Consider the following 25,459-nt stretch of genomic DNA (forward strand, 5'->3'; position numbering starts at 1 on the left):
ATCGTTGCCATAAGACCTGTGTCGGTGCGACGTAAGGCAAAATTTTTAAAAATACTTGGTATGCAGCAGTAATCCTATCTATCGGAGAGGAGTAGCAACAGAACACAGAGCACATCATAACAAACAATGGTCAATGTAATGTTATTGATCAATTTCATGAGCTTTCTATATTGTGGGCCTTCACATTTAGTTTTCTTTCGACTCTCTGATCTTAGGGCGTCTTATAAAATTATAGCATAGACTGTAGTTCCTTATTCTCCTACTTTACATACAGATTTCCATTAAATACTGTTTACCCATTTTCTCATGACTCGGCGCTGATAAGCACTTAGTAACAAAAATCCAAATTCATGAATATCTTTGATCATAGCCGGTATGGTAACAATGTATAAGACATAAATGGTCGGAAATATAATACTATATAACTTTAGTTATGTAGTATTTACCGATACGACCACTAATAACAATTATTTGGGAATTAAATTTTAGGCCTACCCCTAAACTACTATTTCGTTCAGCATGAATAAAATTATTTATGTCCTACATTATAGCGAATTATTTCCCCAACTTTGCATACTGATTTTCATTAAGATAGCACCACTAACATAAATATTTGAGAATTCCATTGAAGGCCTTCCCCTAAACTACCATTTTTCTCAGCGTGAATACAATTATATAGAACCTAGACTGTACTGACTTATTCCTCGACTTCCCCTACCGATTTTCGTTAAGATACGACCATTAATAAATATTTGAGAATTAAATTTTAGGCCTTCCCGTAAACTACCATTTCAGTCAGCATGAATAAAATTATTTATGGCCTAGATTGTGGTGATTTTTTACCCGAATTTGTATACCAATTTTCATTAAATTCTCTTCAGCCGTTTTCTCGTGATGCGTGTACATACATACAGATAGAAATTACGGAAAAGTAATAAGAGCATTTCCTCATTACTGTGGGCACAACTGATACATAAATACCATCCTTTTTTTAATTCTGAGCAATGTACAGACAAAACTCTTATTTTATATATATAGATTATTGTATTGAAAAGGTGGACCATTACGACATTAATTTATCATTGCGAAACTATTCACCTATTTGTACGACATCATCAGAGCTGCAGTAGGCCTACGCTACGGAGGCAACATTTCTAACTACGAATCACAGGTGTACATGACTGACGTGTCATCATTGCGTGGGTTGTACAGACAAAACTGTTCACAAATATGTGTGATGTCATCGGAACTGCAGTAAGGCAAGTACCCGCTTCAAAGTGGAATCATCATTCTTCTCTAATGAATCACGATGGGGGGGGGGTCTTGTACGCAAGATTTATTTTTTTCATTTTCTTTGTCCCAAAAACCCAGGGGCGGGGTCTAATACACGAGTAAATATGATACGCACCACACTAGTCAACTTCACACGATTATGTTCCTAATTCAAAAATGGGCTACTGTATCATATTCGTTACACTCCACTGTACCACCCAACACAAAATAAATTTCTAACTGAATGGAATGCAAAATAAAAATAAATTTCTAACTGAATGGAATGCAATGGAATGGAATGTGCCCTCCCTTATGAAAGAAAAGGGATTTCCAAGTTTGGTTAGAGCCATCGCTACAGTTGCGTGATTACGGGAAAAGGCCTAAATTCCTGAACTTCACAGGATAACTTGTACATTCATGCAGCAAACTGTTAGTCTGGAATATCCAGTTCTGCTTGCTGTTTAGCAGAGAGATTGCTGATAAATGGTGATCTTATTTGTGCTTGTAACATTTTCAGGCCTAGGAAATATGTGATCGCACTAAGCGGTAATAGCGAAAATTCGTGACGCAATAAGCGAGGTATTTTTTATATAGATTTAATACAATGAGAATCAGGACTTTGAATTTACAATATGCTAAACGGGAAAAACGTGTTACTGAAGAACGCACCAACGAGGTTTCACTGTATGCTAATTTTCCTATCATCTAATAAATATTAAGAATTTTTATTTGTAAATTCACGCTGAAGTTTGTAACAATTTTGATGACTACCAATAAATAAAATCATTAATAATATATAAATAAATAAAATATTTGAAATAAATAAAATTAATAAAAATAATTAACCAAAATGTCCGTAGTATGGGCGCCAGAGTTTACCAGAATGGATCCCTCAAATTTTGATAGAGCATGATAATTATTTATATCCCAGGGCGTGTACATAATGCTCCGTACTGGTCACTGATCACTATACATGGATGGCTGGTAGCTTGGGTAGCAGTAAGACGAATAGAAGATGACTGGCATAGTAAGATGTCAGCGAGCGCACGGTGCAGTAGACCACGAGGAGCGCGTTTGCTTTGTTTATGCTTAGTTCAGTGACGCCAGGCCTCCTGATTGTAGTTCTACGGGTGTTCTGTTCTGTTGTATTGCAATACCCCACGCATTTACAAAGGAATTAAGATATACACAAATGAAAAATCACAAGTTTAGATATTTCACTCGCTGAATTGAAACCACATAGACTTCTGCATGTTAGTAAAATATAAACAAACAAGGCAGCCATGCTTGTACTACTACGATTAATACAAATACGAACTCCTAAATGTAAATAATATATTTAAACTGTCAAATTATACATGTGGCAAATATAAACGGAATACTATTTTGGAAGAGGTACGACATTCTCTGCGTCAGTTCAAATTACAATATTTCCTAACATAATGTAATTGTATTGATTACGTAGTGAACAAGTGACAGTCAGCATGCCAAAGTGTACTTCTGCGGCAAATACGCCGCAAAATACTTGAATATCCAGCGAAAAATACACAGTAAACTATCATTATGCCGTTACAGGAGAAATAGGTGTGATTCTAGGCTTTTATATGTCTTGCAGGCTAATATTAAATGGCTTCTACAAACTTTAAACAAGCCGGAATAACTAAAATAAAAACGTTTTCTGAAAGAGGAAGAACATGGCTATTTTTGTGTGAATAAAAATAAAAACTGAGTTTTTGGCTCAAAATACGAAACATTCACTCATACCTCCCCTTAAGAATGCATAATTTCGTGGCATATATGTACAAAATTTACAGCAATGATTTCAGAAACTGTTTTTTCACTCGTATTACCAATCGCTAACTGTATGTATTCAGCACCTAAGTTAATATATGTCGGCCGTTATACATTCTCTTTTATTGCTATCCCGGAGATTTACTGACTTCGGAATGACGTGTCGGTGTTCCCAATGTCCTTATGCTTTGAGTGAACATGTCCCTATATTTTTAATTATTCTAATGCGCCATTAATTGCGATTTAAAGTTGATGATATTATCATTGTTCCCCCATAAGGAGAGCTCTAGGGTTGAACATGTTGAACCGCGCGCTCAACTTGGCGTACTTTCTTCTGCAGCGGAGAGCTGCCATCAGCGATCCATGTATAGAGATCAGTGGTACTGGCACATCTGCTGCAGGCCTTTCCTAACCTACTGAAAATGACTAAATAGGTAGGAACAGCACCTAGGTTCATCAATAACTTCACCGATTCTAAAATATCCAACTATATTCTCAATGAAATCCGTGCATGAGCACCTCATCAACACGCCAAAATACACTTATAATTAGGGCCCGGATTTTTAGGTTCTTAAAAACGTTTTAGTTTTTTAATAGCTCAAAATAGTTTTTTTTAGTTTTTTATCCTCCTGAAATAGTTTTTAATGATCATTTCAATCATTACTAAAGTTATACTATTCATTCAAACTTTTTTCGCAGTCGCTTAAGTGCGGCTAGTATCCAGTAATCGGGAGATGGTGGGTTCGAATCCTACTGTCGGCAGCCCTGAAGATAGTTTTCCGTGGTTTCCCATTTTAACATGAGGCAAATGCTGGGGCTGTACCTTAATTAAGGCCACAGCCGCCTCCTTCCCATTCCTAGGCCTTTCCTATCCCATCGTCGCCATAAGACATATCTGCGTCGGTGCGACGTAAAGCAAATGATGACTTGCCTTTAGGCATCGCTACTTCTGAGATGTGCAAGCTTCTTAAACTGCCTTCAATAATAACTTGATTTATAGGGAAAATTAATTTTAGTTTGTCGCATTATAGTGTGTATAGAGCTAAACAGCCGTGGCTGGCTGTAGTCGACCGTACACAATGAGAGATGCACTGAAGCTGGCAAGTTAGGCGGGCTTGTACCTGCTAGATACAGGTCAGGGAATGCCAGGGGGTTGTCTTGATTTGTGCTGTACCCTAGTGGAATAGTATCGTATCACGTTGTTTCGCTCTCACTAGTTGTACTTGCAAACCACTTCCAGTTCCAAACCATGAAGTAATTTCAAAAAGTCGTGCATAATGTTTATTTTTTAAAAAATCATTCAATTTAATTAATATTTGGTACTTCTATTTCAAAATAACGTAATACTGTCTTGAATAGCCCATTTAGTTATTTTTAGGTTTTATAAGATTCGAGTAACTTACTCCAATGATAATGAAATGGATAAGTAAGTTAAAATACAGCAGTTAACTAGCAAGGAATAAAATAGTTTAAAACCTAAAAATCCGGGCCCTACTTATAATACACAAATAAAAGATTGCTGGAAGACTCCATATTTACAACAACGAAAACTAAGCTAACATTTGTAGATAGTCCAATGAACAATGTACATGTAGATAAATACCCTCCACTGTCTCTGTATCAATATGACTTGCTGATTCTCATAATAGGCAGTTATAATATCACACATATACTGTACATCGTAATACTGTGTTCACAGACTTAAAACACTTGTAAAGATATGTACATTTGAGAAACACATGCTTGTTGATCCTGAACATAAATTATGGAAAGTCTGAGATAGCTTTCACCAACATATAATGCCAGGCCGCCACAAGTGCTACAATACTTAATACGCAAGCACTCCACAATCCGTCGATCAGCCACTTTCCACGAACATAACAAGACTATGCTCCACGAACGTTTGAAGTCCAGTCCATTGCAGCCGTGTCACTCCAGTACCGTATATCAGCACCACTTCCTTCCCGTACAGTGCGTCCGCACAACTTCCTTCTCGTACAGTGTGTCAGTTGTGATTCCCTTCCGTAGTGGTCGAAGTTTATATAAACATCCGCTTCTCTCTTCCTCTCAGATGATAGGTCTGGATTGGTCCTTGCCAGCCAATCGTGAGTGATCCTCTAGCCAAGACCATGCCCTGAACTCATACTTGGTTCCAAGACATAAACAAATGCTCGGGTGTTTCGCATGAATCACAGAACTTTCCTAGTACAACAACATCAACAAGCACATCTCATCAGACACTGGGATGGCTGCATGAGTCATACAAATTACCCGAGTCCAATATAGCAATGTTTTCCCACTCGTGCAAAACAAATTACTCATACTACCTATATGGATACCTTCCAGCTTACAAAGATTAATGACAAAATATACCAATGAAATACTAATAATAATAATAATAATAATAATGAATCAAATACTGACAATAATATCTCTAACTTCTACATACAGTGCGAGGGTGTGATATATGTACTATCACAAGTTATGTAGATCCTGCAATGGATATAGTAACAGATTATTTCCTAGGAAATGACTTTCACCGTAACATATTTCTGAGATCTCCAAACTTTTGTTATACTGGTATTTTACTGTATTAAAGTTTTCCACCATTCACACTTTCCTGTAATTTATGTAGGGCGCACCACATATTCTCCCATGGAATTTATTTTCAGAAAGGTTATTTCCATGCAAATTCTTGTCAAAATTCTTCAGTTTGAAATATGATTTCAAGATACATATACACTGTAAAGTTAGATGATTCTGTCCAAGTAAGAAAACTAAAATGTTTGCCATAGAAGCCACAAAAAGTGATACTATCACAATTTTTGAGAAAGAAATTTAACACACATGCTCATGGAATCGGAATTACAAAAATTACGAGCAAGCACAGTAAGGAAATCTTCTACAAAAACAATTTATAAGTTTTGAACAAAAAATGGCTGCAGTTTCACACTTCCAACCTTTACAAAAAATCTGATAAAACGACAGTCGGTTATAGCAGATATAAATTCTTGCCATAACAGGCTTCTACTACACAAGCAAATCTAGATTAAGTGTGAAGGTTTTTCAACTAAAGCTACGAGGAAACTAATTTTTCAAAAAGCACCAGGTCATTTTTTTACAATTGCTTAAAACATTCAGTAAATCACAGCTTCAAGAACAGAGGACTATTTATAATAATTTCATATAATGAGAATTAAAGATAATGAAACAAAATTTGATTCAGAACTATATATACAAAATATTTACACACATACCTTTCATTTCTCCTTTGTTATTCACTATAACACCAGCGTTGTCCTCAAAATATATGAAAACCCCATCCTTCCTCCGAAACGGTTTCCGCTGTCGAATCACAACCGCCGGCATCACTAACAAAAATAAAACAGATGTATATAAGCACAACATATACAAATAGAATATGCAATAAAAATATAATAAAGGATACGATGATCGATAAGTCACAGGATTGTATGGAGGGCTTGTAAATAACCATGAAAACTTCATTACATCTTACACACATGGTGTCTACATAGCAACAAATCTTTCATAGCAAGTTACTACAGTATAGTGCCAACGTACACACTGAAGATATAAAAAGATTACAAGGGGGTCAATTCATAACAGGAGCAATTAATCCCTAGCAAAAATGGAATATACGAGCGTAAGAATATTTCTTCTAAGCTACCACCATTAGAACTCAAGAATTTATGGGCCAATTGCTGAAATGATTACTAGTTTTAAGCCTCAGACAGCATCTACTTAAACAGCATCTGAGTTACACAAGATGTTCCATTGCGTAAACAATGTTTAGCCAGTGTTTAAGTTGATGTGTTCAAACTTTAATATTGGTTAGAAAATAGAAATATTCTTTCATACTACTATTTGCTGATCAAAACCAATGAAATTCATTGGTGCGCGCGCCAACCGTTAGGCAGCTGTTGTCTATCTTCATAATGTTTAAAGGGGCCCAACATCTAATAGAGTTAGAAATGGCTGAGGAAGTAAGGAGAAATTGAACTTACTAGGAAATTGAATCTAGCAAAGAAGTCAGCTAAGGATAACATGATGGCAAGTATAATTGGTGGCCATACTAATTTTAGTGAAAAATGGAAGAGTATGTATAGGTACTTTAAGGCAGAAACAGGTTCCAAGAAGGACATTCCAGGAATCATTAATGAACAAGGGGAGTGTGTGTGCGAGGATCTTCAAAAGACAGAATTATTCATGTACCGGGAGGTACACCTCTACGCCGCAAGTTTAAATATTGCGCCGATTGGAACTCGTCTACAGGAGAAACTCTGAACTTTAAAAACTGTATCAACTCATACGTTTTCTCAGAAGATGTCCCTACCGTAAAATTTTGTGATTACGAAGTTGTCAGTACTGTGTGGAGTTCAACTTGTTTTGTTTTCTATTGATCAAGAAGTGTGGACATTCTCTGATGTCTCTACAAAAAACTATGATCATGTACCCTGGTGCAAAGTTAAGGAACTTTTTGAAGAAATTTTGTATTCATAAGTTTTCTCTTTACTAAATTTCGTTCTTTCATTTGTGGGTTAGCAATATTAATCTTTTCTTTCTGCCAGTTTCGAATTGAGCCAATCCAGAATTTCTGTAATTGATTTTTGACCAATCATGTATTTCTTCTTCGACTGAATGTATTTTCAAGACGGACCAATAAAGAAAGAGGGTGTGGCTTGATTATTCATGAAAGGTCTCAAATCTTCCACGAGGGTATAAAAACTGCTGATTTTCTTGTCTCTCGGCCACATCATCAACATTTAACTTAGTGCCTGGACATGTAGCAGGCAGCAGGAAGCGCCCCTTTCATCAGGCAGCAGCTCTTTAATAAGGTAATGGCCATTTAACATCTTTATTTCTTGCTAGCTCAGCAGTTTAACCCGCGGGGAAAGTCCGAAACCTTTTACAAGTGTAACCTATCTTTTTTCAAAATGTAAATTCTGCCGGCTTATGTAAAACTTAAATCTCTAACTGTAATTCGGGGATAGAGTGCTTTACCCTCTCGAGCTCCCCTTCATTTTGCCTTAAGGTGACTACGTTTTGGTAACTTTTTCTTCCTTAATGTATTAAATTTTCTTATACGAGTCACCTTCATAGTTTGGGAATAGCCCCTGGTTCATCGCCCTAGTGCCTCTTAGGTTTTAAAAAGCTTTCATGTAGGAGTGCAAGTACTCGCCTCCATTCTACTTGGTGTTGCGGGCCATTTACTTAACCTTTTCTTGCCGGTTAAAGCCCAGTAGGTTGGGTACAAGATACCCCTGTTTCATTGTAAGTCATGTGTTGATGGCAATCATGTGTAAAAGTCTGGTATTGCCTTCAATAAGCTTGAAAAACTGAGAGCGGGTCAGCTCTTTCTAGTATCTGGATATGTGCCTCTAGGAGGCCTGACATTGCTAGGTGGGAGCAAGTGCTCCATGTTATTAGGGGTTTTCTGCCCTTTGGTAATATGTGGTTGTGAGCTGAGAGCTCAGAAATTGTAAAAAGTGGGGCTTGAAGCCCAGATCGTTAATTTTTATCTAAATCTTGGCTTTCCTGGTCTTGGACCTGACTACTTGTTGACTTGTTATTTGTTGAATGTTCAAATTCTATGCGAAAATTGGTAAGTTTAGCTATTTTCGAAAATATAACCTTTAATGCAATTTTAATTCGTATCTCGGCCTTGTAGTTAGACCCATGCCAGCCCGCATCTTCTTTCACCTCTGCATTCCACGGGTATCCCCGTAACAATTCAGTCAGCAATATGTAAAGATTGTTGGTTACAAGGATAATGTCCAGATAGAAGAGCTGACTAATACTAAAGAAGTATTAAAATTTACCTATGTCAGCAATGACATTTACAGTAAGCTACAAAAGTTGAAAACTAGAAAAGCTGCTGGAATTGATAAGGTTTCAGGGGATATACTAAAGACAATGGGTTGGGATATAGTACCATATCTGAAGTGCTTGTTTGATTATTGTTTGCATGAAGGAACTTTACCAAATGAATGGAGAATTTCTATAGTAGCACCTGTATATAAAGGAAAGGGTGATAAGTCATGCATTGTATGTAAGCTTTGGGAAAGCATTCTTTCTGATTATATTAGACATGTTTGCAAAATTAATAACTGGTTTGATAGAAGGCAGTTTGGGTTGAGGAAAGGTTATTCCACTGAAGCCCAACTTGTAGGATTCCAGCAAGATATAGCAGATATCCTGGATTCAGGAGGTCAATTGGGCTGTATCGCGATTGATCTGTCTAAGGCATTTGATAGGGTAGATCATGGGAGACTACAGGCAAAAATGAGTGCAAATGGACTTGACAAAAGAGTGACTGAATGGGTGGCTCTGTTTCTAGAAAACAGAAATCAGATAATTAGAGTAGGTGAAGCTTTATTTGACCCTGTAATAATTAAGAGGGAAATTCCTCTCTCTCTTTGCATTAATCCCGACTTGCAGGGTCTGCTGCTTTGCTACATCTCCTCCATTTCTGTCTGTCGTTGACATCTTCTGGTGTTACGCCAACACTGTGCATGTCTGCCCTGATGTTGTCAGTCCATCTGTTTGCCGGTCTTCGTGGTCTTGTTCCCTCTGGGTTGATGTGGAGCGCTGTTTTGGCAAGTGAGTCGTCCTGTTTTCTCATGACGTGGCCGTACCAGCGCAGACGGGCTTCCCTCACTTTGTCTATGATGGGCGCGATACCAAACCTTTGCCGGACGTCCGTGTTCCTTATGTGGTCACATCAGGTCAACCCCATGGACCATCGAAGCATCTTCATCTCCATGGTTGTCAACATTTGCTCCTGTTGTTTCGTCATGGGGCGACATTCAGTCGCATAGATCGCTGCTGGTGACAGCTATATACTGAGTAGATCATGGCTACCCTCCATAGTTAACTCGCCAACATCTTTCTCCTTGAGTCTGGAGGCCCTGGAATGAACTATATTTCTAACAGGGTCTCTATCTATTCTGGTTACTATGGAGTGACCGTAGCCATTTTGCTTTCTTGTTGCTCTGAAGACGATCCTGGTCGCAGGATCGAAACGCGTCAGCTGGTATTTATTTATTATTACACAACCTAATATCCCCAAATAATTATGATAATGTCATTTAGTGGTCGTGAAAGTCTACATATAATGAATTTGTGTTTAGGGCAGTGATAGTTTTAAAGGTGATACAAATTTCATTTAAAGGGGAGTTTTAGTCGGATTGAGATTCAGAAGCTTCAAGATCAAGCACTGAAGGATGAAGTTCAGTCAGCTCTACGTGTAAAACTTGCGGAAGTTCAAAACAGCGTTAATATAAATGATGTTGAAGGCACTTGGAATCACATCAAATGTGCAATTAACGACGTAAGTCAAGTAAAATTAATGAATGCTGGAAGAAGGAAAAACAAGCCATGGATGAAAGAAGAAATCCTGAAACTGATGGACCAGAGAAGGTCTTTTAAAAACAAAGATCCTGTAAAGTACAAAAGTTTGCAGAATTTAATACGACAAAGAATAAGGAACGCAAAAGAACAACAACTCTCTGAGGAATGCAACGAAATAGAATTAATGAATTCCAAACATGATTTTTTTTAACATGTACAAGAAAGTGAAACAAGTAACTGGTGCATATAACAGGAAGGGTAGTGGAGTCCTCCTTAATAAGAATGGTGACATCTTAGCGAGCACAGAAGAGAAACTTAAGGAATGGATGGAATATGTACAAAATCTCTTCTTGGATCGCAGAAATGTGGATCATGGTGTTTGGGCAGACGATTGTGTGGAAATCACACGTGCAGAAGTAGAATATGCCATAAGAACAGCGAAGAATGGGAAGGCTCCTGGCCCTGATGAGATGTATGCCGAGATACTGAAACTCCTTGAGAAAGAAAAATCCCTTTCATTATTAGTTGACCTATTCAACAGTATCCACCGCAGTGGAACCATTCCTCGAGACTGGCTCAAATCGACTTTCGTAATATTGCCTAAGAGAGCCAATGCAAAATTCTGCAATGAATATAGAACAATTAGTTTGATGAGCCACGTTCTGAAAGTATTCCTAAAAGTCTTGCATGCGAGAATTTATCACAAATGTGAGGAGAATATCGGAACCTCGCAGTTTGGCTTCAGGCATGGTTTTGGTACTAGAGAGGCATTATTCAGTCTGCAGATATTAGTCCAACGGTGCCGAGATGTCAATGTCAATGTTTTTGCTTGTTTCATCGATTACGAGAAGGCTTTCGATACAGTCCGCCATGATGAACTTATGAACATTCTTCGGGAATTAGGACTTGATGGACGGGACATTCGTATTATTGGTAATCTCTACTGGAACCAGTGTGCTGGCATAAGAGTTGATGGTCGTGTCTCGGAAGAAGTCTCAATTATGAAAGGAGTTCGCCAAGGCTGTATTCTTTCCCCCATGCTTTTCAACATCTATTCAGAAAAGATTTTTCGAGATGCTCTTTACGGAAAGACTCAAGGAATTGTGGTTAATGGTTTCATCATAAATAACATCAGGTACGCCGATGACACTGTGCTACTTGCAACCAATCTCCAGGATCTACAGGAACTACTTAATGCTGTCACTGAAGCCAGCAGCGCAATGGGCTTGAAGCTTAATGTAAAGAAGACCAAGTGGATGGTTATAAGTAGGAATGAAGATGGCATTCGAGGTAATCTCACAACAGCGAAGGAACAGATCGCGAGAGTGGCAACATTTAAATACCTGGGATGTCACATCAATGATGACTGGGACCTTACTCACGAGATCCGATGCAGAATTGAGCAGGCCAGAACTTCTTTTCAGAGACTTAGGAAACTTTTGACAAGCCGTGACCTTTCCATTTCACTACGGACACGACTACTCCGGTGCTACGTTTTCAGCATTCTGTTGTACGGCGTTGAGGCATGGACACTAACTGAGACCATGTGCAAGAGATTGCAAGCATTTGAAATGTGGACGTACCGAAGGATGCTTAAGATACCTTGGACAGCTAAAATGACCAATATAGACGTTTTGCACCGTATGAACAAAGAACCAGAAATTCTCACTACCATCAAGAGAAGGAAACTAGAATACTTTGGTCATATGATGCGGAACTCTAAATACCACCTTCTGCAAGTAATACTCCAAGGGAAAATTAATGGAAAACGTGGTCCGGGGAGAAGTAAGACATCATGGCTCGGCAACTTGAGCCAGTGGTTTGGGGTGACAAAGCTTACTCTGTTCAGAACAGCTATGAACAAACAACAGATCATGCTACTGATCGCCAACGTTCTGCGAGGACATGGCACAAGAAGAAGAAGAAGATCTTTAGTAGTTTCCAAGATGAGCACCCCACAACCAAAAAAAAATATTGTTCAGAGAAAATCAACTTCAAAGTTTAGGATTAGAGAAAACACACTTCTTGTGGTTTAAAACTTCCCAGCTCCATACTCAGAATCATTCATGTCTACATTCTGCCTCTTGGATCCTCTCCTCTTCTTTCTTGCTTCCTTTGTCATCTGTTCTGCTTGTCTATCAGCATATTTCCTGCGCAGGTTGTCCATTATCTGAAGCTGTCTGATGGGGTTCAGACCTGGTTCAATCCTAAGATGGTTAAGTACTTGCGAGTAGTACCACTATGTTTGGTACAGAATAGGTTTGTGATTAGTAGCAACACAATGTGAATCAGGGTGGGATTTACTGTACCCGTGATTAGGGGTACCACTACATGCGGAACACCCTGGCCTTATGTTGCCTGTAATGAGTTCCATTATGTGAGAAACACCATAGGTCTGGCCATTGCCTTTGATTAGTACCACTATATGAGCGACACCATGGGTCTGCGTTGCCTATGGTTAGTACCCACTATTGAGGAACACCACGGGATAGTACAAGTCCCTGTGATTAGTACACCTATGTGAGCAACAGCATAGGTTTGTGTTGCCTGTATCCTAAACATAGTTGTCACTGTACCAACAAATACACAACTTATAATTTCTCATGTCGGAAAAATCTTATCTAGTGTTTCCATATCCCTGTTGGATAGTTTTTATTCGTATAATTAATACGTTTTCTCGCTTAACACATTTTTCCTTGTCCCCTGCAGAAACATCTTAATGAGGTTTCACTGTTCCTGTCAAGTGACATGTTAACCGAGTAGTAAAGCTAACAGTCGGCAGGAATTTATAATAGGTAAGTTTAAATTTAAGTGAGATGCATATATATAAGATGTAAATAAATGTAAAATAGGATAAGAAAAGACGGACGGAGTGAAGACCCGGTAAAACTATACTCTAATTTTAATTTCTACCCACATGTAACCCCTATTACCCAAGCAGGTTCTGAAAGTATGACGTCATACATGTGCCGGAGCGTTCTGCCCTCGTTCTCACCATTGGTCAGGATTAGTTAGGTCCAGCTCGTCACAAAACCATTGGTCTGGATTGGTTAGGTCCGACTAGTGACAAGACCATTGGTCTGGATGATAAGAAAGGACTTTGATATATGCTTATCTATATGTGATCCACACTCAAAATAGTTATACTGTATATAGTTCTGTTACATCCACCACACGCCATTTTATTTTCAAAGCTTTTCTGTAGTGGAAAAAAATTACCAAGACTTCTTCACAGAGGAAGAAAAGAAATGGCGACATTTCGTCCTTTCATGCTGTCTTGCTTTCAATTGTCCTATACAAGTAAGAATATGGGGTGGGATGGTGGGTTTCTAGCAAGCGAAGAGGAAGGATCTCTCCTCTCTCTCTTACTTCATTCCATCACTTTGCTCAGTCCATGTGCGAAAGTAGATACTATTCTTTTAGGGGATCCTATCATACTGCAGTGTTTTCCCAAGATATTTTCGTCAGCCTGGTGGCAGGAATGAACAGTCATAAATAAACAGCATGATATTTTTAACTGATTCATCTCAGGGAATTCACAATAATTCCAGACAACTGCAAAATTAAACTATTTTAGTGTTATCACGAACAAGACATAACAGAATATTGTGAACTAGTATTCTACTCCTCCTCCATAATCTGTAAAACCGGGTTTAGGCCTACCACTTGGTTGCTGTGTACTGTCATACCGATTTGTGATGTCATGCAGAGTAGAATGCCCGCATGCGATTCCACGCTAATCCAGACACTGCTCGCGCACGACACTATATGGTAGTCAAGCTAAACATCTGAAGTGCAATGTGATGCAATCATCCTAACGACAATGATTTATAATTGAAATGACCAGTTTTACAGTATTTGCATGTTAATTTGGAGCACCCAATGACACAAATATGTATTAATATTATGTAACTAGCACATATTTACGCAATTTTAGCCAGGCAGTCTGACAAAAGGGCAGGGCAGTGCACCTATTAAAAAGGTACTATGGAGAATACAGTATTTACTGTTACATCCTGGTAATGTTCCTCCATGACTGTAGTTCTAGAATGAGAACATCACTTAAAAGGGGTTCTGAAGAAAATGTTTCAATGACTTTTAGGGACTCCGGGGGGGGGCGTTTTGAAATGTAAATTGGGTTTTGCACTTTCTTCCTATTGGAACATGAATACGTCATTCTAAAAAGAATTTTTTATAAAAGACCACAAATGTTAGAAATAATGTAAGTGGTATCTGCAAGAATGCTTCTCAATTAGTTTCTAAGGGATGTGGTGGAAGGAACTGCCAAACAAAGTTTCTTTAATGTTTCAAAACACAATGGCCTTGCGTGTTTGCCGTTTAATGTTGTGTGAACCCCAAAAATTTAACTTTCTTAGATTATTACCTTGCTAAAACTCAGGTGATAACCGATTATGAAGTTATAGTTCATTTAAAATACATTTGGCTTTCATTCATACCACATTAAAACAACTTCATTTATAGACATCCCTAAACAAACATGATTTCACACTATTTCCTGAATGATAAGACGTTCGGTGAATGGTTCACAGACAGCACCACACGCTGCAATAACTACTCTCAACAAAATACTTATAATACCAATATCGGACAGCTTGCCATTTTCAATGAGAAAGTCGATAGTACTGCTACCTGCATGGCTTGGGGTGAAGAACAACTCAATAGCACATTGCCACTTGTAGGATTCTTGGCACTGGCATGTTTATAGTGTGTTTCAGTAAATACAGTAGAACCTCGATTATACGTTCCCGGAAACTACGTTTTCCCGTATTATTCGTTCAAATTATGTGGTCCCGAGAGCATCCTAATTAAATCACGTTGTAAAAATCCTTCATTATCCGTTCCTCGAAGAAACTATTTCCCGGATCAACCGCCCAGAAATGCCGGTCCCATCAACACTAAATCCTCGATCACGTGTTTTTTAAGAAACTGTATCTCATGAAAGGACGGTTACGTCATACTTAAGAATCTTGATGTTAACGTCCTGTCATTGTGGTAAATAGAGGAAGTACGGTACGCTCCTGTACTGAAAAAGTGATTGGCAGATGAACTGTTTAGAGAATCCTCGGAAACCATAAAGCAGTGAGTGTCCACAACAATACTGAAAGGAAACAGAGCACATTTCAAAATCTCTACTTGAAGACTGAACAAGTCTTGTCAAATGTTCACATTACTTGCAAAACAACTACATTACGTCCAGGGTTAGAGGTATATTTTATTTTTTACTTTATTCGAGTGTATCGCCAAACAGGTTTTCGGCACTTAATTCAGAGCACTGGGCTTTCAGCCAGGAATCGAAACTACTTTTTGAGTAACACAAATTTAGTATTTTAATATTATCGTATACGATTGTTTTACGGTATCAAAACCAGAACAGATGTTGCACCTTACATACATAAAGCCATCGGAGGTTTTGGGATTGCCAATTACTGTTTTGGTCCTAATATAAGACTGGAAAATTTACGCTTCTGTGTTAAACTGTTATAAAAACCGCTGCCGTTTTATTTGCGAAAGTTACATTTTTGAAGTTTGTAAAATTTTGCACTCGTACTGACTTGTACAGCGAGCATGGTTTCCAGCTGAGCTCAAGGTATTCTTTCTCTTTCCAATTTGATTGTGATCAGTGACGGGCAGAATTGAATATAACGCATTTGAGAACTTGAGCTTCGATACTAACATTCGAAACCATGTTCTCAAGTTCAACATAACCTTTAAGAGTCTATGTAGGCCTAATTTATGCGGTATAAGATTTCCATTAACAGACTAAGAACAGTACACCGGTGACCAAATTACAATGGAAGATTAAAAGAAGGGATTTTGCTACTATTATGTTGGGCGCTTTTGTATAATGTGCTTTATTTTATTAGATTAGATAATGAAAAACTACTTGTGGTCGAATGTTCTTTGGCTTGGCGTTATGGGTATTAATTTTTTCGAACAGTTTGGCCGATCAAAGTTGCTGAACTGCAAGTTTCCCCGGTAAAACTGTAAAGTTTCGAGGTTTTTATTTTGCGTATCGGTAATTAATGTCTGAAGCCGGTCCCGCGGTCTAACTTGCCTGCCTCTCACTCGGAGGGCCCGGGTTCAATTGTCGCCCAGGTCAGACATTTTCTGTCTGGATATGAGGGCTGGTTCCAGGTTCACTCATTCTACGATTACCTTTAATTGAGGAGCTTTCAAATGGTGAAATGGCAACCCTGGCCTAAAGAGCCTGAAATAACGGCCGAAAGGATTCATCACACTGACCACGCGTCACCTCGTAATTTGCAGGCCTTCGGACTGAGCAGCGGTCGCTTGGTAGATGAACAGCCCATTGGGGCTGTAGTTTGGTTTGGTTTAGGGGTGTTTGTTAGATTATAATTATACATGGTATTTCATTTTTGTGATGTTTACCCAAATTGTTGGATGGTTCATTCGTTCCTGGATTTTTCGTTTTCCTGGGTTGTAGATTTTTTTTCCGAGGTCCCTCCAAAAGCGGAGAATCGAGGCTCCACTGTAGTTCCAATAAACAAAGCAAATAATAAGATCCACCTTTTCAAAACTATATATTACGTGAAAATTTCTACATTTCTGTTAAATCATCACGTTTATAAACTTTCTGGTACTGGTTTCGACAAAACTATGTCATCATCAGCCTAGGATAAATTATACAAAGACAATAAAATACATTGATCATGACTCTTTAGTAACATCATAATAATAAAATTTGAAAATATACATTTAAAACTAAAGTAATATTTACATGTATAAGCTGATAGTCATTAATACAATAGTGGTTGATTTTTATAAGGTGTACATCTTAGTAATTATAATTAAAAAGAATGACCATGTTAAAAGAAATTTTGGTTCTTTTTTACTACATGTTTGCATTAAAATATAATTATCAGCTTTTGATCTGTTGTATTTTAATCCGTTGAACAGTCCACCGTAGTTGTAAATTGCAGTTTACGAATGCAAGTATTACGGCTGCTCTTATTTTTCAGTTTATAATTGCAGCAATTACGGCATTGCAAACTGCTCAAAGTCATACGGTTGACAAACCAAATGAGGCATAGATATCAAGGATAATTTAATAAAAAACCACCTATTCAATACTTTCCACGTTTAATGTGGTTATTATCTACATGATTTTATGTAGACTTATTTGGTCAGGTACATGTTTCACCCATTATTTTGGGCATCTTCAGCCTGTAAACAACCTTTAGGTCAAGGTTTGGGACCTTTTTAACCAATATAAACATACCAATATATACATTATATACAATATATACAAACATAAGTTAATACAGTTAAGTTTTTTTTTGGTCCTAATCTATCTAATATGAAAAATGGGATATTCTTTTCGGTAAAGAGGATTGCATATCGGGGTTTATGTGACCCCTATATCATATTAAGTTCTTGACGTACCGTGTCTGGTGACAGGATGTGTCGTCAATAATAAGTGGAGATTTGAACTGATTGTTGCTTGTAGGTTGGTCAAGATTGAAAATATAAATTTAAATTAAATGTGTTTTAACTTGGCAGTTCTATTCTGGTTAACTTAAAATGTTCAAAAATAAAAATAAAATGAAACGGATCTTCTTTTTTAAATCATAAGTCTTGAGAAAGGGTGATATTAAAACTGGGGCTTATTTGACCCACGATTTTCATTTTCATGTTCTTGACGTAACTAATACAGGGTGTCCACCAAATCCAGATTTTGAAATTCCCTGACATTTCCCTGTTTTCCAGACATAAAAACAATTTTTTCCCTAACACACAATGACAAAAAAATTAAATTATAATAGGTTTCCAGGTATGGCCGTAATATTAAAATACATTTTAAAACCTTAACATGCAAAATATAAATGAGTAATTAATGTACATATTAAATTTCAAAACTTGCAAGTTTAATTTAGTCCAATTTAATTCACTTTAAGATTTTAAAAAGTTATTACCATTACTGTTTCAGTGAAGAAATTTCTTCATCTATAGCGAGCAACGACTGTCGAGCTTCTGCCATCACCCTCCGCTTCTTTTCTTCTAATTCTTTCAGCAACAAAGTGGCCTTTCTCGTATTTTTTTGCAAAGAATCTTCTGCTTCCATTTGGACCATCCATTGAAATTTGTAAAGAGTTTTTTTAGATTGAGTCCCTGCAGTGCTCGCACAAAACCGTTTAACAAATCTGAGGAGGTAGAGTGACCAAGAAACACGGAATCAAAATAAGAAGTGCATACTTCACTGGTATCAGGATTGAAACTACAAACTACAAGATCCATTTGCCCCATCTGAGAAACTTTATTCAGTGACTCGTCAAAACCAACGGTAAAATGTGTGCACTTATGACACATCTCAAGAACTTGCTTATGAAAATAGGGGGCCAAACCATGAGTGATTGTATATGCAATTTTTGTTCTGTGCAGTTGAACTTTCGAAGCTATTTCAGAGTCTGGAAACATTACTATGAACAAACGTACACTAGCTTCACTAGAACGTAAAGAATGGTGTTGCATGACCGTATGCATGCACCATATAATCTCAGCTTTGGTTACCGGCTCTCTTGAAAGGTAATTCTGTAGACATCTCGTCTCTGGAAGAAGAAGCAGGAGAAACAGCAGCAGTGGAATCATATGTGATAGAGTTCGTTGTGGTAGCTGTGGCAGGCAGAGGATAATTTGTTTGCGGCCAGGGTATTATCTACTGAGTTTAAGTCATTTTTTACTTCACTATTCGAATGTTCTTTTTTAAAATAACTTGAAAGGGATGATGAGAACTGGCTGAAGTTGACACTACTGGCATGCTTCTTTCCTACCATGTGACTTTTTAATGCCTGCCTCCCCATGTTGCTAAGAGAAAATGATGTTTTACATATTATGCAATATGCTGAAAATTTGTCCTGAGGCATGGGTTTCAACCACGTTCTGAAAGTATCATCAAGCAGCCACCTTTCATTAAACGAAGTTTTCCTTGGCTTTGATGAAGACATTGTTAGCTGAGAAAAGTAAGTATATTGTAAAAAGAAAAAAATTAAATAGTCCTATACTCCGCACGACTTTCTTGTAAACTGACAGTTCGCAAAACAAGTGAGCACTGCCTTACCTATGCTGCCAGCACTCTATTGCTTCAATAGCAGTTGATGCACTCGTAAAATGTAATACCCTACTATGAAAATCACACAAAAAACACAAGTGAAAACAAATTCACAAAACTTCCTACCAATATCATACACTAAAACAAGAATAGGTACATTATTATAAAGTGTAAAAATAAATTATTCGCGGCTAATGACCGGCATAAGAAGGAGGTTATGGCTGATCGATACCACGGTGTCAATTTTTGCCGAGTCACATTCTTGCCGCTTGTCTTGCACGAACTATACAGGGGTATGGTACACAGATAAACTATATGGTAACCAACACACGGATGTAAATAAAATTACAACTACATTGAACACTATTAAACCTATATACCACACACGCCGAGTTAGGTAACTTAACCACGTGGTGATGTAGGCAATACAGTTGGCAGACAGGTTTCAAGATTGCGCTCAACCGATATAAATCGATATGAATGGTGGTTTGGGATTGACTGGATCAAGAACGAATACATACAAATATACTTCACAAACTCAAAATCTCCTAACCAACAAACAACCTTCATCTTACAGTGTGATGTCACTTCATTTTAAATCTTGTTCTCTATTCACAAAATTACACGTGATATTACAAGCTACTAGACATGCCTGAAAACTACCGAACCCCTCTCACGAAAGTTAGGTTAGAAACTCAACATGGCGCGGCCCACGGTGTTACCTACATCAGCGCATTTCATCATAATAATAATAATAATCATGAACACTCAATGAGTATTAAGTTTAAGTGAATTTCGCACTTTCCTGCATTCAGTCAGTGTTTGTTGTCTTGCTTTTATACTTTACGAGGTAGTGACTATGGCACACGTCATTACACACTAAACAAACAGTCATCCGTTGGGTTGTGTAATTTTGTCTATATGCATATTTTGTTGTGGAAGCCATGTATTTAAGAGATTAGAAAAACTGAGAACGCAATATAGGCCTAATTCAACTTGCTCGCCATTCCCCAACAACACAGCATATTCAATAGTAAGTAGATCATAACATTGAAAATTCGATCGATCAATCGATCTATCATAATCGCTACTGCTTGCTATAGCCTATCCATATAGCTACTGATGCTATTGGTTACTTCACGTTCGAGATCACACTTGATTTTTTAAATGTTTGTTCAGTTTTCTTTACAATTTATTCCTGGCATAAAAGACATGCCCTAGATTGTTATAAAAACTGAAAAATGTGCTTCTATTAAAGGATAAATACGGTATGTCAATTTTATATGGCAGAACGAATTTCCAGATTTTTTCGGAATTTCCTGACATTTCCCGGTTTTCCAGTCATTTTTCGAATTCCCTGACATTTCCCAGTTTCCCTGGTTTTCCATACCAGTGGCCACCCTGTAATATTTAAATGTGTTGTCATGAACAAGTGGAGATTTAAAAGCCGATTGTTGTAGGTAGACTGGTCAAGAACGTTGTGAATGAAACTGTTAGCGTCTTGACTTTGGGTCTCATGTAACGTCAAGGAACTGACAAGAGTACAATATTAAGCTGTTTCATAGTTTTAGGCTGCTGCTTAATTGAGAAGAAACTCCTAGACACTTGATACAGTCTAGACTGTCTTTCACAACGTTCTTGACCAGTCTACCTACAACAATCGGCTTTTAAATCTCCACTTGTGCATGACAACACATTTAAATATTAGTTACGTCAAGAACATGAAAATGAAAATCGTGGGTCAAATAAGCCCCAGTTTTAATATCACCCTTTCTCAAGACTTATGATTTAAAAAAGAAGATCTGTTTCATTTTATTTTTATTTTTGAACATTTTAAGTTAACCAGAATAGAACTGCCAAGTTAAAACACATTTAATTTAAATTTATATTTTCAATCTTGACCAACCTACAAGCAACAATCAGTTCAAATCTCCACTTATTGTTGACGACACATCCTGTCACCAGACACGGTACGTCAAGAACTTAATATGATATAGGGGTCACATAAACCCCGATATGCAATCCTCTTTACCGAAAAGAAGATCCCATTTTTCATATTAGATAGATTAGGACCAAAAAAAAAAACTTAACTGTATTAACTTATGTTTGTATATATTGTATATAATGTATATATTGGTATGTTTATATTGGTTAAAAAGGTCCCAAACCTTGACCTAAAGGTTGTTTACAGGCTGAAGATGCCCAAAATAATGGGTGAAACATGTACCTGACCAAATAAGTCTACATAAAATCATGTAGATAATAACCACATTAAACGTGGAAAGTATTGAATAGGTGGTTTTTTATTAAATTATCCTTGATATCTATGCCTAACGTCATCTTCAATACGGAACAATAATGAGAGTTGTTACTTGTAAACCAAATGAGCTTTATATATGTAAGGATTATTTTAATGCTTACGTTAATAAGTATTTCAATGTAATGATTAATAGTCTTTTAAAGAAATGAATGCCTTATGTGGAAGACAGAAGAGAAAAAATACGAGTAATAAAGGCAAAGAAAGTAGCGCATTTGTAATTAGCACTAAGTAACTTTGTTCGTACAAAATACGTGATGACTGCATCCATAGAGGAAGTACAACTGGACAACCATCCTGTAACATTAATCAGAAAGAAAATGGAAGAGATCCAACACTGCAGAGAATGAAAGAATCGGCAAAATAAAGGAAAGGTCCACAATGGGCGTGAAAATGAAATAATCTCCAGGCCTCAGAACCCAAACACCATAGGGGTAGGAAGATAACAAAAACTTACTAAAAATGGTAATATAAGAAGGATGAAAGTGAAGAGCATGACACTATTAAGTAGAAACAATGTCAGACTCAGCTTGGTGAACAGCGGTCACCTACAAACGCTCCCAATTTGAGAGTCCCCGGTCCCCATCTCAGTCGCCTTTTACTACAGGCAGATGTCACGGATGTTATTCTACCACCGCCACCCACAGGATGAGCATCCATCATATCCAAGCCAAGGTTCCCTTTGCTGAGCATGGCATTGCTTCCACCTTCCTTCACCGTTACTACCCAACCTTCCTTAGTCAACTGTTGTTCTTTCTTTTACCCCGACTATACTGTAATAGGTTTACGAGTTCTAGGGAGTCTTTCATTTTCACGCCTTTTGCAGCCCTTCCCCTTTTATAGCCAATGCCTCCATTTTTAGAAGGGTAGGACATCTTCCATTTGTTCTCTCTTATTAGAGGTAACGGAAGATGGTTCCCAGTTATACTTCCTCTTAAAAAAGTAATCACACCACCACCCCTTACCACGGATGCAATCTACCGCTTCCACCTGCAGGGAGTTGTATATAATACAAAAACCATCAAAGCCACAAATTATTTAAATACAAAGGGCCGACTGCAGAAACAGTATTTAGACGATGTCTACAGTTAAACAATGCCCAAATATGGCTGCCACATTGCAGAGAAGTTATTTATGACTTAGACAGTGTCTAAAACCGACATTCAACCGGGCATGTTTAAATACTGCCGAGAGCACTGTTAAACCTCAAATGAGAGGAGTGAATCACAATCAGAGGTGATGTACCATTAAATATGTCATTTATATTATCATGTTGAGACAAGACCCCAACTAGAGTATGGTTCCAGTGTATGGGACCCTCACCAGGATTACTCGATTCAGGAACAGGAAAAAATCCAAAGAAAAGCAGCGCGATTTGTTCTGGGCGATTTCATTCCGACAAAAGAGTAGCATTACAAAAATGTTGCAAAGTTTGGACTGGGAAAACTTGGGAGAAAAGAGACGAGCTGCTCGACTAAGTAGTATGTAAAAAGTTTTGAACAAATTAATTAAAAACCACCATTCCAATACTTCACCATCTTTAAGTTTAAGATTCAAATGTCACAAAGATGTTAAAATGGGACATGTTTCGCTTAAGCCTAGTAAGCATCTTCAGCCACACTTAATCTTAAGCTAGGTCAGGGCCCTGAACTGCGTTCCTCATTAAAATATAATACATGCTTTAATACAAGATGAAGCAGTCATAAAAATCTAGTCTGTGGAGAAAGCAATGCTTAAATGTAACTAAAAATTCAAACTTGTCATAGTATTATATGTACATAGAATGAATACTAGTGTTTGCCTATAATAGTACAAGTTGATTATATGTAGAACAAGGCATATGTCATAATGATGTAACACAGAATTGGATTGTACAAAATTAGTTGATATTAATGAAGCATGGATTAATTAAAATATCGAAAAATAAATCTTCGAACCAACAAGGCTAGTCACCTCTTTGTCAACACTAGGGTTTTCAACATGTGCCACATTGCGAATTCTCCCACATCTAAGGCTTTATTGAACACCCTATCGGTTTAATCTACGCTAGACAGCTCACGACTACAATCTATCACAAAGATTATTCCATGAAGGAGACAACACTTCTACACTGATGCTTCAAGCGCCTTTTGACCTTATTACTCAACTACTTGGAGTCAACAATTCTACTGTAATTCTACGTACTTGATTCTCATTCAACAATGTTCGAAGATTTATTTTTCGATATTTTCATTAATCCACACTTCATTAATATCAACTAATTTTGTACAAATCAATTGTACGTTACATCATGACTATGCCTCGTTCTACAAATAATAAACTTGTATTTTTTTAGACAAATTTATTATTGAATTTTAGTTACATTTAAGCATCGCTTTCTCCACAGACTAGATTTTTATGACTGTTTTATCTTGTATTAAAGCGTGTATTATACTTTAATGAGGAACCCAGTTCAGGGCCCTGACTTAGCTTTAGATTAATTGTGGCTGAAGATGCTTACAAAGCTTAAGCGAAACATGTCCCATTTTAACATCTATAGGTGGGCCGGCACAAGGTTGCACTTGACAGTTGTAAGTCATGTTGGCACCACTACAAAAATGAAATGAAGAACGTCACCCGTCAGTCAGAATCACCAATCCACTATTTTTTATGTCAGATACAGTTACGCATTTTATTCATGTTAATTCGTATTTAATTCCGTATAGTGTTCATAATCTTTTATTTGCCTACACAAATATGAGCATTTAAAATATATTACAAGGTTTAAGCGAGCTACAAAATAAATACGAACTATTTTCAGTTGATTGTTGTTGGCAATATGGGTAGTATAGTGGTGCCATCTATAAGTAGCTTGACTACTGTATTGAAGTGTTGCCGTTTTGTCTGTCGCCGCTAGCACGTGGTCAGGTGTGATTCGCGCGTTTATGAAAGTTTTGTTTTCATTTTGAGATAATTGTGAAATGTTATTTTAACGAATGCAGTGCGATGTCTCGGAAATGACAACATAAGTCATGAAGCGCGAAGTGATAATCCTTTGAGCCGCGGAGTGTCCCTTAATAGTCAGGCATTAGAATTAGTGCGGAGAACTCGTGAGTTTTACGAGAGGGAGACGAAATTCGTACGCTTGTATAGCCATCTCTCCGTTCCTGTAGATCATGTTGTGGATCGCATATCTCAAACATTAGAGCTTTCAAAGCGTACTGTCATTCAAACAGGTGTTCGCCTCCAAGAACAGAAGGAAAAAGTGAGTGGGGTACATAGGAATAGCGAAAACGGGGCTGATAGTAGGGACTTGTTTCACAGCACTCCGGGAAAGAAACGAATTAAGCTATCTCCTGTAATAGGAATTAATTCTTTCCAGGCTGATGCAATACGAAGACACGAGTACGATTTTTACAGCTCAAAGTCCCTTCTGTCATTGTTATGGACAATGCACGTTACCACTCCGTAATAATGGACAAGACCCCTTCTTCGAGCGCCCGTAAAGAACTGTAAGTGGAATGGCTGCAGTAAAGAAATATCCCAGCGCATATGTGTACGACTAAATTAGTCGACACCGGGCGAGTTGGCCGTGCGGTTAGGGGCGCGCAGCTGTGAGCTCGCATCCGGGAGATAGAGGG

General features: G+C 37.6%; 1 protein-coding gene across 1 annotated transcript in view; it reads right to left on the bottom strand.

The window, feature by feature from the left end:
- Window positions 1–25,459, bottom strand: part of RpL23 (ribosomal protein L23) — a 58,207-nt gene that overhangs the window by 25,758 nt on the left and 6,990 nt on the right. Inside the window, exon 4 of the mRNA XM_067148767.2 lies at window positions 6,321–6,434. Coding sequence (XP_067004868.1) covers window positions 6,321–6,434 — 114 coding nt within the window. The remainder of the gene's footprint in view (window positions 1–6,320; window positions 6,435–25,459) is intronic.

The sequence above is a fragment of the Anabrus simplex genome, chromosome 5, assembly GCF_040414725.1.
Source record: "Anabrus simplex isolate iqAnaSimp1 chromosome 5, ASM4041472v1, whole genome shotgun sequence".
Taxonomy (NCBI): domain Eukaryota; kingdom Metazoa; phylum Arthropoda; class Insecta; order Orthoptera; family Tettigoniidae; genus Anabrus; species Anabrus simplex.